Source organism: Serinus canaria, chromosome 3, assembly GCF_022539315.1.
Source record: "Serinus canaria isolate serCan28SL12 chromosome 3, serCan2020, whole genome shotgun sequence".
In the NCBI taxonomy this organism is placed as follows: domain Eukaryota; kingdom Metazoa; phylum Chordata; class Aves; order Passeriformes; family Fringillidae; genus Serinus; species Serinus canaria.
In genome coordinates, this window is record NC_066316.1 from 77450335 (window position 1) to 77464887 (window position 14553).

General features: G+C 36.3%; 1 protein-coding gene across 2 annotated transcripts in view; it reads left to right on the forward strand.

Moving 5' to 3' along the window:
- Positions 1-14553, forward strand: part of RNGTT (RNA guanylyltransferase and 5'-phosphatase) — a 172097-nt gene that overhangs the window by 64317 nt on the left and 93227 nt on the right. For both annotated transcript variants that reach the window (XM_030236035.2, XM_050972484.1), the window contains exon 11: positions 252-416. In XM_030236035.2, the coding sequence (XP_030091895.2) occupies positions 252-416 (165 nt within the window). The remainder of the gene's footprint in view (positions 1-251; positions 417-14553) is intronic.

Below are 14553 nucleotides of genomic sequence, written 5' to 3' on the forward strand. Positions count from 1 at the left end.
GGTATTTAGGTGTTTAATTCATGTATGCTTGAATGCATATTACAGGTTTCTAGCTTTCTGTGAACTTTGAATTGGTTAAACCTCTTATAGCCTGAGAAAAAAATGTTTGAAAACCACAAAATTGGGGAAAAATTTAGTAACTTGATAATTCTTCTATGTATCTGTAATTTTCTGTATATTTTCTTAGGAAAACTTAGATTGTTCAAATAACTTGGTGTTTGATTTTAATGCTGATTTTTGTAACTTGGCAGGGACAGCCTGTTGGAGACTGTGATTTTAATGTTCGACTTGCATGTATAGAGAAAGAGATTATATTTCCACGACATGAAAAGATGAAAAGTGGTCTCATTGACAAAGCACAGGAGCCGTTCAGTGTTCGAAACAAACCATTTTTTGACATTTACACTTCCAGAAAGGTAAGCTTGATTTCAGTTGTTTTATCTTGTAGTACTGGAGGCTGTATAACAGTGGTAGGTATAGGTTTTTCCTCAGCATTTTTGCTGTGTCTTCCAGTGAGTTCATCTGCTAACCAAATCTTTAATAATTGTTGTGGGGTGACTGGCAGCTTGGGATATTCTGAAAAGTGGGGTTTTTTTGGTTTTATTACTTGTCTCAGGTTTTTAGAAAACAGTATTTGAAGATATCAATAAATCTGAAGTACCAGGTAAAACTTTAAGGACCTTGCAATCTGCATTTGAGATGACAGTGTTTCAAATGCAGTTCAGTCAACATTTTTTACCCTAATGTGTTGCCACCACCTTAAAAGCATCTTTGAGATATGAATATCTATACACTTTTAATTTATTGGGATATTTGGGGTTGGTGTATGTCTTCTTTGGTTTTTTTCCTTGTATTTTTATTTTGTTTTTGGTTGGTTTGAGGTGAATGTTTTAAGTATCAATCATTAAAGACTCTAAAGCCTTCAACATTTTGGAGTTTAGGATGCATATTTTTCTTTTTGTACCATGTACGTTACAGGGTATTTTTGTCCTCATTTAAATCAGTTTTACCTAGTGAAATATGTTCTTTTTACTATTCTTACAACAGAAAACTTCTTAGGAGGCTTGAAATCTGATCACTGTTTTCAATAAGCAGTGATAACTGTAAAGAGTTTTAGGTAGCAGTACCAGTATTGATGTGAAGTTTTATCTAAGGCAATACTGGTAAACACTTAAGAGAAATAATTATTGGTTCAAAATAGATTTCAAATCTATATCTGCTCAAAAGAATAGTATTCATAAAAATATATTCTTGAAAGATCAATATACAGACTAAGAATTATTGCTGCTCTTACTTACCTCAAAATCCCTTTTCTATTTCATTACTTCTGAGTATGATTCCTGTAACACTTCCTTAGGGCAATGAAAAAAGCCTTGCATTTTCATATTCATCATAACTTTGTGAATTTTTCATTATGTATGGTCAGAATGGACTATAAAGAGTAGTCCAGTCTATTGAAGCATTGCCCCCTTTTCTGAAAAAAAGACTATTTAAAAATAGTATTGTTTTGCCCAAAGGATCTTTATCCTATTTTTATTTAGTCATCTCTGCAACTATAGCAACAAACGTAGTGATGAATGCCTCATCAGTATAGCTGAAAAAGCAAGCAGACTTCCTCTTGCATCAGTGATGAATGTCTTGAGAGGGTTTGCCAACTCCATGTGCAGGACAGCAAGGTCTGCAGGAAGACAAGGAATTCCTTCTATCCTCTAAGTCTGTTCATATCCATCAATCCCTCTCCAGAGACAGGTGCTGCTGAATGGATCCTAAAGGATGACAAGTGGGACCTGCTTAGGTAGATCTTCTCCTTATGTTCAATTAGATGTTTTTCTTTTCTTTTCCAAGAAGAGTTGGATCCTTTCATCCTTGAAAAGGATCTAGCAGGATCCTTCCTTTCTTGACTATAATGAGCAGCTTTGTGGTGCTTAGTTACTGGCTGGGGTAAAACCATTACAAGATCCTTAAAGATTTACACCCTTGAGTGGTCTCAAAAAAGCTGTGATATTTTAAAGCCTGGGCTTCTTTCCTTCTTTCTTTGCAATGTATTTCACTGAGAGAAGATGTGTCTTCTTAAGCCACCCCAAGGCTTGTTGTTTTCAAAACTCAAGTAAGGTAGCAGTCCTTGGTCACAGATAAGATGGTTCTCTGATTGCACCAGCATATTCAAGAGTGAAAAAGTGGAAAACTCATACTTTGTCAGAAGAACCTTGTCAGGTTTCATCAAAACTTTTGGAGTATGATTTGGAGTTGCTTGGGTTTTTGTTTTTTGTTTTTTTGGCGGGGTTTTTTGTTTTGGTTTTGGTTTTTTCCCAGTGTATCTGGGGTTTGCTTGGGATCAAGAAAAGAATCAAGTGTACTTCATCATATCTTATTTTTGTTTTGAGAAGCTTTAATTTTTGAAACATGTTCTCAGGATGCAGTTTCAACTTGACAAGAGAATGCTTTAGACCTCTTTTTCACAGTCTCCATCCATCATTCCTTTCTATGATCTGAGTTAAGACATTCCATTATTTTAATTAAAAATAATTTATCAGTAAATGTGTGTTAGATTGTGTAGACTGTAGGAAGATTACTCAAAAGGCAGGAGCCTCACTGCTATATTTAATAGCAGAAAAAGTGGCTAAAACTTTTAATTATACCAGAAAAAATTAGTTATTTTCAGTGAAAAAGTGGAAGTAATTATTTGAAACAGCAGTAAACTTTGTGCTGTGTTATATAATACATCCACTAATGAAAATGTTCTTTGAGTTATGGATTTGGAACTTTAATACCAGAATTAGGTACTGACTGATTTTTTTTTTAATCTGGAAATCAATTTACTGTGAAATGAAATGCACTTTTAAAGTGCAATTATAAAGTAGGACTGCGTTTGTAGTTGTGTCTTGAGATTTAGTTTTGGATTTTGGAAATAAAGACTGTGTCTTTATAATATTGCCTTCAGGGTTATTTTAAGATGTTTGGATGGACTGTTATTTTTTGTAAGACTGAGTTGTAGTGGTAAGACAAAAGAAATGAACAATCACTGGAGAGCAGGTTGTATATTCTCAGAGTCTCTAAAAATGTTGCCTTGTTGAACTCTGATATTGATAAAGAAAACAGTATCACTAAAGCTTTTTTTCCTCTGAAATCAATTAAGCACAGATTAATATTTTAGTGTTAGCTGGGAACTTCCTTTTAATGTAACTTCCAGGTTCTTTCAGACATTTTTGAGCAAAGTTGAATTTTTGGTGTTTGTCATTACATTTGCATGATTGGTCCCTTTTGTTGTGTAGCTTGCTTTCTTTGCATTTATTGGTTTGCATCAGAATCCAAAGAGATGATATGGTCAAATTCTCCCACCCATTGTATGAGAATTGCAGCAGTCAGTGGAAGAAGCTGAGTTTTAGGGTAGTGCTTTAAATACTTCATACTCTTAGGCTTTGAACCATGGCCTTGTATTTACAGGAATGTTAGGCTTTTCAGCAAGACTTTATTTTCATTATATTGAGCAGGAAGTACAGGTGCATAGAAATAATTATATTCTTGGAAATGGTTCAACTCTTGGCTTTCCTTGCTTAAACCAATTCACAGTGCTCTTGCAATGCTTTTTTGTGTGGACAGTTTCAGTCTGGATGTCATCACTAAAGCCTATTGTCTAGTGAAAATTCTGTCTTGCAGGAGTAGGAAAAAAGTTCCTTTCTGTGCAGTCTGTGGTCCCATGGAGAATTGTGCCCATCACTCTCAATGGAACAAAAGGGCTAAAGGTTAAACAATGATACAGGTCAAGTGAGCAACCTTTTGCAAATGTTAGCACACTGTATGTCAATGACTTGTCAGTTCTTAGACCATTATCTGGTTTTAAAATGACAGCTTGTCCTAGAGGGATTAGAGAGAAGGTAATCTCTGCTAGAAGATTAAATGGTCTAGGATCTTTTTAAAAGTTTTCAGTTGAATCGGTGAACTGACAAGTGACTTACTTTGTTCTCCTTGTTTATTTGACATTTGGAGTTTTTATTTTTACTTTTTAAAACTGCTTTTGTTGTAGTTAGGGGAGGTGGAATGTTTAGAGTTTATACCAGTAAAGGTATAGCTCCTGTTGAGATAATTTTTCAAAGCAAACTAAGTGGCTGTGGACTTCTGATGATGCAGGAGAATGTGTAAGTGCACACTTTGCTTCTGTTTGTGTATTTTGCAGGCAGCTGAGGCAGCTGTGAGCTAGTATTTGCATGCCCTGAAAGAGTGAACCCTGATAAAGGGCAGAATATGCAGACATTGCTCATCTGTGTCTGCCAAGAGAGCTGTTAACCAAAACTGTCTGGAAATGACAAAACCCTGTCTTATATCTCCAAGTTGCCTACAGACAACATGAGGAGAAGCTTTGCAGTCATGGGACAAAAGACAGAAGAATTGCATGGCAACAATGGCGGTTGCAGAAATATCAAATACTCTGTCTATTTATTGAAGATCTTGAAATCCCCATCTCAGTGGAGAGGGAATGTTACCATCTGGAGGTTTTTTATTGCCAAGAAGACTTGTTTCCTTTGTTTTTATTTTTGTTTTGATTTTCTATGCCTTCAGGAGTAGTTTAATCGGCTCACCTTTCTATCCTGCATTTCCTGACCTAGATTGGCAGCCATTCTTCATGTCTGGCCTACATCATATTCCTTACTCCATCTGTTCCATTCCAAGGTTTTGGCCTATTTGTCATCTAATAAACTTTTAATTGTCTTCTAACCATGTCCCCTCTACCATTTTGTTTTGTTTGTTTTTATTTTTAATTTCTTACATTTCTTCCTCACTTACTCCTGTTCCATCTCCCTAAGAATGGAAAGTTTAATGATGTAAAAGCAGTATTGCCTTATTTCACCCTTAGATGCTTTTGTGCTGGTGTAACCTTCACTTAAATCATCTTTTTGGCATGCTTTTTTTTCTGTAAACACAAATAATCATTGACCTAAGGAACTTGGTAAACACATAGGGAATAAGAAGCTTCGAAGATGTTACCTTATACTAGAATTTGAAATCTTGGCAGCTGTCTTATATCCCAGAATGTAGTACTTCAGCCTGGTTGTTCAAAATTATTTTACCACATGAGTTGTAAAGGTAAGTGCAGACAATCAGCTGAACTGGTAGCTTTGTAAATTGTAAGATGAAATATGTGACTAAACTGCAGATCTTGAGCTGTGAATGTAGGTTACTGCCACTTGAAATTCAGTGCTTGAACTGCAGCTATTTCATGCAGCTGGCTGCAGCACTGCATTGATGTGAATACTATTCAGTAAACATAATTTCTGTCAGTGGGAGATTGAGGGTAGCAGAGGCTTTGTAGGCCAGTAATGGTGGGGAGTCCAGCTGCTTCTGACTGTTCCTTTACTTTCTGTGGGACAGGGAGGCAGCAGCTACTTGCTTAGATTTGAGTTCCCTCAAGCTAGGGCAAACTCTGACTCAGCTGTGGCTAACTTCTCAGCCTCCTTGCTTTTCTGGAGTCACTTAAGGAGACCCATTCACGAAGAAGAATCTGTGTTTGTTTCCTGGAGTAAACAGAAGAGGATTAGGCTACTTACTTTTGGTTATTATTATTTATGATGTTGAAGGTCAAATATAATATTTCAGCACAGTAATATTTTGGTTAGGAAAGAAGTTTTTTTTCATTTTGTTTAAGAAATTATTCACACGTTAGTTACATTTCACATTTTTCAGAAAGTGATCTACTGAAGTTAAAATAAACAGTCTTGGATATTTCCATGAAGGATTATTTTCATAACTTGTGGCCCACGTTAGATATTGCTAGTGGTACAAATTAAATTATTGTAGAATGATTCAGATGTGGAATATGTAATTAAATTCTGACTTGTCAAGCTATTATGTGAGAAAGAAAGTATTGAAACTAGTAGAAAAATAAAGCTGTATGGATGAAGTGTTCTACTTGGTGCACATTGTAAATTTAAACATCAGGACAGTACATATTCAGCTTAGCTTTTAACAATTTAACATTAGATTTGAACATTCTAACATTTTTGTAAATTATTTCTTCTGTATTTTGTACAGTGGAAATATTATATACCTTTCTAAGTAGGAAAAGTATCTTTAACAATGATTTCTTCTTTCAGTTTAATGGTGTATTACCAAACCAGGGAAATGCAAATCTGTTTGGACCTATTTACCAGTTGGTATGCCAGTATGGACAATTGAATTGTATATTTGGTATCTTCTGAATTAGTTAGGAGACTCAGCTGTGGTGACTAAGTGGGTCACTCCACTCATTAATTGAGGGGCAACTGTTTAATATTGTCCATTGTGCCACTTCACAGCCTGTCACTTTCCAAAATGCCTTCTGGCAATGCAGCTCCACAGGGAAGCCATCAGCCTTCTCCTATTGGAATGACGTTCAAGAGACATGCACTTAATTTGGATAAAATGAATAAAAGCACAAAGAAAATGGTAAAGATGGGGGTGAGATTTAAGGCAACTTATTATGATGCAAGATTATAGGACATTGCTGCTAGCTGTTTCTTTTCTTGTAATATGCTCAATTTTGAGAAAACCCCCAAAACCAGACTTTGAACAAAATTAATCTTTAAAATAAAGAAATTACAAAATCTTAGCATTTTACTATTATGGCTTTACAGTTTTAAATTCAACTTTATAGCAAATAAAGCCCTGAAGTGCCATTGCATAGCAGAAGAATCTGATTTTTTAAACATCCAGAATATAAAGTTAAATCTTAATTTTTGGGTTAAAATCTATGCTTCAGGCCCAATATAAAATATTAGCCCAGTTTGAATCAGGAATTGGAACAGTAAATGTATGAAAACATTATGTTCTTGTATATCAGTTTTGTGTCTGACTGAATTATTGTATAAACTGTGTATACAGTTTTGTCTTTGTTGACAAGTCTTATTAGAAATGCTTAATAAAATAAAATCCTCAATTATCTGATTTAATTAAAACAGACCTATCCACGATTTTGGCAACCAGAGACCAGATTACATTGGAACATTTTACTCAGGGGCTGGATAACAGATTTACACAGGACCTGGGTAACAGATAAACCTTATCAAGTATGTAACAGTGGAAGATCATTCACCCCCATTGTACTCAAACCAGTGTCATGCACTTTCATTTGAAATCAGAAGAACTACTGAATGTAGTGTTTGGTCAAACCCAGAGTATTAGGGAGCTTGCAAGCATCAGTGTAATGAGAGCCATGCTCAGTTGAAGAAGTTACATTTTACTGAGCATCTTTTGCATTCCATTCAGGAATGTCATAGATTGCAGCTGATGTGTAAATAGATCAAAGCATTTGCTAGTGGAGCCTATTAAATCTCCTCTGGCTCCAGCAACACTGTAATCTCAGATGGGTGTGTTGTGCCAGGTAGGAGAGTGTGGGGAGAGTGATGTGGGTGACATCCCCATACCTTAAAGAAAGAAAATGAAGGCACCATGCAGTTTGAAACAGAACTGTGAAGAGCACAGCACATGAAATGGCCAAGCCATGAAATATATTGCTGGTTCTCTGTCAGGAAAAATAAATATGAAATAATGCTGTTTGGCAGGGTCATTCCCACAAAGCTTCTAGGAGTCCACATTTCTCTAATTTTGAAGCTGTCACAAAAGTCAAAGTTTCTTGGAGGAGCTTATTTCTGTTATTTGAAAGAAGCATTTGAAAACATCGTAGTTAATTGATGTCAGTTTCTCAATTGTGTTTTTGAGAAGAGATTGACAGTGAGAAATGCCTCATGCTTATTTTGAATTCAGGAATGCAGTTGTGCTGTCAAATTAAGCATTAACACACATAGTGCTTATGTTATTCTTGGGTATTGTTTTGAATATATTAGGTGTGCAACCTTTGGAGTTGTTCGCTCAGAACCAGCACATGGGTGATAGCTCAGGGGAGCTCTTACTGCAGCATGCTCTAGCTTTTTCTAAGATGTCTCCAAATAATTAAGAAACATGGCATACAGCTAGTGTTATTAGCATATTTGAAGAGTGCTGGTAATGAATTGGCTGCAAAGCCAAGAGGATATTAAAAAAAAAAATTAGAACCATCAAACTTGATTCCCTGCCACCCTCACAATGTATTTTACTCTTGTCCACAATAGCACTTTTTTCCTGTGTGGCTGGGTGAAACCAAGCTAGTGTAGTACTTTGACTTTCACATCCAAGGTTGCATCCCAGCATGCTTTTTCCTAAGAGACGCCCATGGCACAAAGCAAGCTACAGGGTTAAATTTCTTTGGCTTTCTTGCTTGGGGGTGTTGTTCATTCCCTATCTCATGAGTATAAACCTCTCCTGGAAAAAAATATATGGACTCCAGTGAAGACTTTTCTGCAGAATTGCTGTTCTAAAAGGTAATGAAGTGTGGTGTCATTAGAATGCTAATGACCAGTCACTAGTAGTTTGGGCCCTTGTCAGTCACTGACTATGAAATTATATGGGCAAATGGTTGAGAAAGACACTCTGTAGTAGTTATGGTTCTTGGAATTATGTTATTTTTGGTCTATGGTCTGCTGACTAGCATTAAGTCTTCAGCATATTTGACTTCTACATGTTTGATTTTGACACTAAGGAGTCTGGGAGCCCTGTACATCACCTTTTTCAGCAGGAAACAGACTACTTGGAGCAAAAGTGCAGATTGCAGGTACCAGTGGCAGCCTAGATCTGCAGCCTTTCGGCTTCACCCACTTGGAATGCAAGAGGGCCATCAAATGAGAACATGTTTATAATACATCGGAAAGAGCTGTTATACCGATGAGATATGTAAATGTCTCTTTCAATGCTCCTGCTGAGTTTCTAACTAGTTGTAGACAGAGGGGAAATACATAGTTGCCAGAGCAAACCCAGAATTAGGTCACCTTCCTTCCTCTCTGTGCATGCACCTGTCTGTTGCCACTTCATGTTATTTCAACTTTGCTGCTCACAATGTTGCTAGTGCAGAGCTTGTGGAGGTTCAGTGGAAGTGCCCAGGTGACTTCCTGTCCTGCTATTATGGGCTATACATGGGAGAGGTGACCCCTGGTAAATCTGACCTCCACAAAGTGCTGGGAAATACTAGAAAGTGACCCTCCCACAAAAGAGTTTCTTCATACCATTATCTGTAATTAAAACAAATGGAAGGCTGTCAGTGAATGGTGTTTTGTGGAATATGAATTTCAGATTGAGCATCCTCTAACAGTGTTTTGCTAGATGAGCCGTTAGGACCATAAGTATTTGAATACCATGAGCGATGCTCAAAAGGGTAAAACAGTGAATTCTCTACAGGAATGCTTGCTAAACATCCATGGAGGAGTGTAGAGAGGAAGCTATGCATACTCCTCTTGCAAAAAATTATTTGTTCCTAGAAACTGGTCAGTCTGTGAAGTATTCAGTATTATTAAACACACCTTTGACTGACCTTTCAAAAGAGAGAAACATGCTTTGCATGCTCACTTTTTTGGGGTTACAAGTTTCCTGTCTTTAGCAGGTCTTTAGTACTGGATTCTGGTCTAGTGTGTTTAAAATTTTTAGGGTATTCCTTATGGAATGCTTAAAACATACTTCAGTGACCAGTTGTTGCCAATGTGTTTTTGTTGTGGCTGTTGGCTATTCCTACACCTAACAGATGGCACTCGTGTACATTGACAAGCTGTGGGATAGCTGAGCATTACTAATAAAACCTATCACATGTTAAACTTGACCTGACATTAATCAAGTTTTGAATGCTACAAATGATTCATGGATAATAATTAGTCTCTTGATCATATTAGTGAACATCAGTCTCACAATGCTGCCATTATCTTCTTTCATTCTTATAGGGAACAAATCTATTGCCATAATTAGGTGTTTTTCATGTCTTTTGAGCCAAAATGTTCTGTATGATTAACTTGGTAAAGAGGTTATTTTTAGTCTTTCAGTATGATTGATTTCAGAGCTTCTAGTAAATTAACAAATTGAAAGGCTTTCGATAAAATAATATTTATAAGAAGTCTACATTTTTAAATTTTATCAACTGAAAAAATTCCCATGTGTCTTTACACAGTCATTTGGTATATTTTTCATCATCATATGATTCAGCTGTTGCCAGAGATTACACAGTTCAAAATAGCGGTGATTTTGTTCAACAGGTGAACCTTGGGAGTTTACTTTTACTCTTTTTGTTTTGTTACTGGGTTACTGGTTAACATCAAGTGCTTTCAGTAAGTAAGTGTTCATACAGACATAATAATGTTTGCAGCTTTTCCCTGTTTTTGTCTAGAATTAGCATCTTGAGTTGGATAGCTGTGTGAAAGCGAGGATTTGAGCTTTGAGCATGAATTTTTAAAGGATTTTCATACAGTTTTGCAGCCCGGATTTTACAGCCCAAAAGCATGAAATTTCTTTTTAAGTAATGAGCAAGTGAGAAGTTTATACTTTGAGTTCCTTATGTAGTTAGGGCAAAGTAGATAATTTCACTGGTTTACTAAAAATGTAGCAGTTATCTTCAATATGTGTTGGTTCCTAATTAGCATAGGAAACTTTTTTAAGCAATTACTTCTTAGAGAGCTCAGTTTTAAATTTATTTTCTACAGTTTTTGATCCTACTTTTCCTTTATGCATATTTTAGATCATTGACATGGGCCAGGAAATATTTTGTTACTTCATGATTTTTTCTTAGCATATTAGCTTTAGAATATTTAGTATAAGCTGTGGTTTTCTGACTGTACTCTCAGTTATTGTCATGCATTTTCTTTCTTGCCTTTTATTGCTGGTAAGATAAATATAGCTAAATACAATGATTAATGAAGGAGGATGCATTATAGTATTGGACATTCCCCTGATGCAGATACACTTCAACTCATACTGTTCTTACCCCATTTATTTGATGTAAGGTAGCATATCATATTTTGATTAGGAAATGAGACTGATGCAGGGAAACCAGGTCATGTTAAATTATTGAAAATCTGCTTTTTAGCATTTTTATAGGTCATTTGGAAGAAAACTTGAAATCATGTAAATGAGAGATCATTTGTGGTTTTGAGAGGGAAATGAATGTTAACAATGAAGCAGAAATCTTTACTTTATGACCGTGTGTTAAGTCACACTCCTGAGACCACGGGCTGTGATTTCAGGATCTTCAGAGTTATTTGGAAGGAGCCACTTTGAGGCAAGCAGCCAGTTGTAATAAGCCATTGGCTGGTCAAATACTTTGGCAAGTGCTCAAGTATGCAGAGATCTCCTTGAAAGGAGACTCCTGTGGAAGAAAATAATTCTTCTTGCTGCTGTGGCCCTTCTGGAATATTCTGTCTAGTCTAAATGACATGGTTTCATTTGATAAAAAAATGGTATCTGTGGGATATCTTTTGAGGACACATTGAAATATTTGAAGAGTTACATCTGCTTCCTTGTAAAATGTTTGAAAAGTGAACCTTATTCTAAAAAAAACCTCTGAATGATGTCTTGGTCAGAGTCTAAAAAGAAGAGCAAGGAAGAAAAGTTGAAGGAACTAAAAAATTGCTGAGAAATAAGAATTAATTTTTTAATTGCAATACTTCATTGGACAGCTTAATGAAGATTGTGATTCTCCATTGCAGCATGCTGTAATTTGAGATTGCAGAGCTTTCTAAATAAATTACTTGGCACTTGAGCATATCACTTGAAGAGGAACTTAAATATGCGTGAGAGGAGAAGGTTTCATCCTCATAGCTGTCTGAAAGTTAGTATGAAATGGTGATCCACATTATATCTGGTTTGGAGCAGGGAGAGTAGGAAGCAATAGAACTGCCAGAGATGTGTCTTTGATCCTCTCCCACCTGCCCCCAGATTGTTAATTTACACTAGGTTTGTTTAGATCAGCTGTTTTACTTGCAATGCAATGTTAGGTGAGTTGTTGGTATCCTGAATGTGAAAAGATAAAAGTCTGCATGGATTGAGTTTCATGTGTTTGTTTTGGGGTTTTTTTTCCTTTTTTAAATCTATACCTCAGAAGGTGTGTGCTCCCTTTAATCCCCAAAACATGAATTCCCCAGAGTCACTAAAGTTTGTTTTGAAAGTTTTACCATGTATTTGTAGTAATTCAGTCAGTGAACCAAAGTCAAAACTTTTCTGAACACTCTGGTTTGGGCTCTATTTCTGTTAAAATGTGAACTAGCCAACTTCTATTTGTGGAAAGTTCGAGATTCTGGGTTTAATTTTTAAATAATATATGAAATTTTTCTCCCCTATGACATAGTTACTCACATGGTTTGATGATTTTTTGCCTTGAAACTGAAAGCAGATGTTTGGTTCTTGATACCTTCTCTGCTTTTAGACACAAAACAAACCAAAGAAGACATGGTGCTGCAGGACAGGGGAAACTGAAAGGATCCTGGTAAGGAGGAAGGAGCTACAGCTGTAGCTTAGAGGACCACTTCCCTCTCTTGACATTAAGCTGCATTTGATAGTATTTTGAAGCCTCTCACAGCAGCCTGTGTATCATCTGAAAGGAAGCTTATACCCCACCAAATGCATTCTTAGTTCTTTTCCAGGAGGCCTCCTTTTGAAAATACACTGTTTTCAAGCTGGAGTTGAGAATGTTAGTAGCTTGGATGATAGCTCCATCATTGCCTGATACAGACTGATGTATTTTTGGGAAATGTGATAGTTGGGATGAATCTGAGCCAGACTATTTTTGCATTATTTTAACTTATCTTAGCATAAAAATCATTCTGTGGGATTTCTGATGTCATTCAAAACCAGAATTTATGAAGATTTACGTAGTAGGTTTTCTACAGAGATGTATGAGCTCATGTTTATAAACTCAACAGTTGTCAGGATGTGAGAATTGCTTTGAGGCTGATGGTGAGGGCTGTCATCCTTGGAGAAAGGGATGGTCCTTTAAGTTGGACTGAAACCTGAGATGGTGAAGATGCTGGCTCTGTGAACTTAGGGATGACAGTAAGCCCATGTAGGAAGGTGTTTTATGTTCTGGCTGACTGGCAATTCAATTAATAGTTTATTTGTAACTAATACTTTAGAGTGAAGTATGTTCCCTGTTACAGCTCTCTGTAGAGTGAACAGGTCCAGGTGATCAGTAATTTGAAGGTGGGTCTGGAAAACTCCATGGGGACTGCAGGCTTGACAACTCTGGTCCTCCATAGGGACTGCAGGACCAGAGTTGTTCTATCTTGACTTGAAGTGAAGCATATAGCAGTTCTGAAATTGAAAAAGCAAGGAAAAGGGACATGTATTTTTTTTGTACTATAACATTCAAAGGGATTTTTTTCTGTATCCCCAAGTATTTCAGGAGGCTAGCCTTCAGTGTCAGTTCTGAATCAGAAATAGAGTCAAAATGGTTAGGAATATTTGCATATTGTGACACAGGAGATCAATAATTGCAATGTGTGTGCAAGGACCTTAGTAAAATTATTTTGGTGAAACTCAGTATGACTTTGCAGAGTCATCATTGTATTTTAGAATCCTCATAACTCACATTGTGTTGTCTTTCCATGAGATTTGTTTGGGGTTTTTTTTAGTAAGGGGAAGGAAAAGGCACAGTAGTGCTTGCTGGACTTATTTATTTTATGAATAATATAATATAATTGAACTCATAGAATTATTTGTCTTGGCTCAGAAATACCAAAACACTAATGAAAACCTACTAGGATTGTATGGAATCTGTATGCAGCTAAATTTTCTCCCCTTCCTGCTGAAGGAGCAAAGTGATTTCTTTGTTGGTATAAGTACAGAGAGATCTCTAAAGCATGAATTTTCAATTATCTGCAGAAGAATTGCTAACTAGTTCAGTTTTTAGCAAAGTCAGCTTCAGCAAGTTATTAGTGCTCTTTTGCTGCTCTTCTTCTCAGTGGTTAAGGAGCAAGGAGAAATCCGGTTACTCATTATACAGCTCCACTCAATCCATGCAATTATACCATTCTTTTGCTTAGAGAAGTGTTATTAGATGTGGGGATAATTTTAAATTTAGTTGAAAAGTATGAAAGGAAGAGTTTAAATAATAAACTGTAATATGAGTATATGGCTTATTGTAGTGTTCACAGGGAAGAAGGAAGCTGAAAGGAGTGAACAAAGTGGATCTCAGGTGGAATTAGATGCCATGAGGCAGCATGGAATTGGATGCCAGAAGAGCTGGTTCACATGCATCATTTACTCATTTTTTATAAAATGTCATTGAGATGCATTGCACTTTATCTGATCCATGGCAGTCATCCCAGTCAAGCAGGTGTGCCATTTATCATGGCGCCGATTAAAAAAGACCATTCTGTTCAAGTTAATTAGAAATTTGAATGTGTGGAACGTTGAACAACGTTTTTTAAAAGATGAACCATGATATTTGCATTTGAAGTTCATAAACTGAAAAAATGTAACTTTTTAGAGTAAAAAATCCTAGCTTGTATGTCAAACATTCCTTTTCTGCTCATTTCCATATCATTCCAAACCTGCAATATTCAATGTCTGTGTATTCTGCTGTTCACAGACAACCTTTACATAGTTTCATTCTCAAGAAAATTTCTACGGGAATAATGCCAGGGAAATGTACATTTCTTCCTCCATTCCCTCCCCCCAGTTGCTAATCCTTTCTAGTCAAAATTTCTTTCTAGACAGAGTGTTATCATTCAAGTT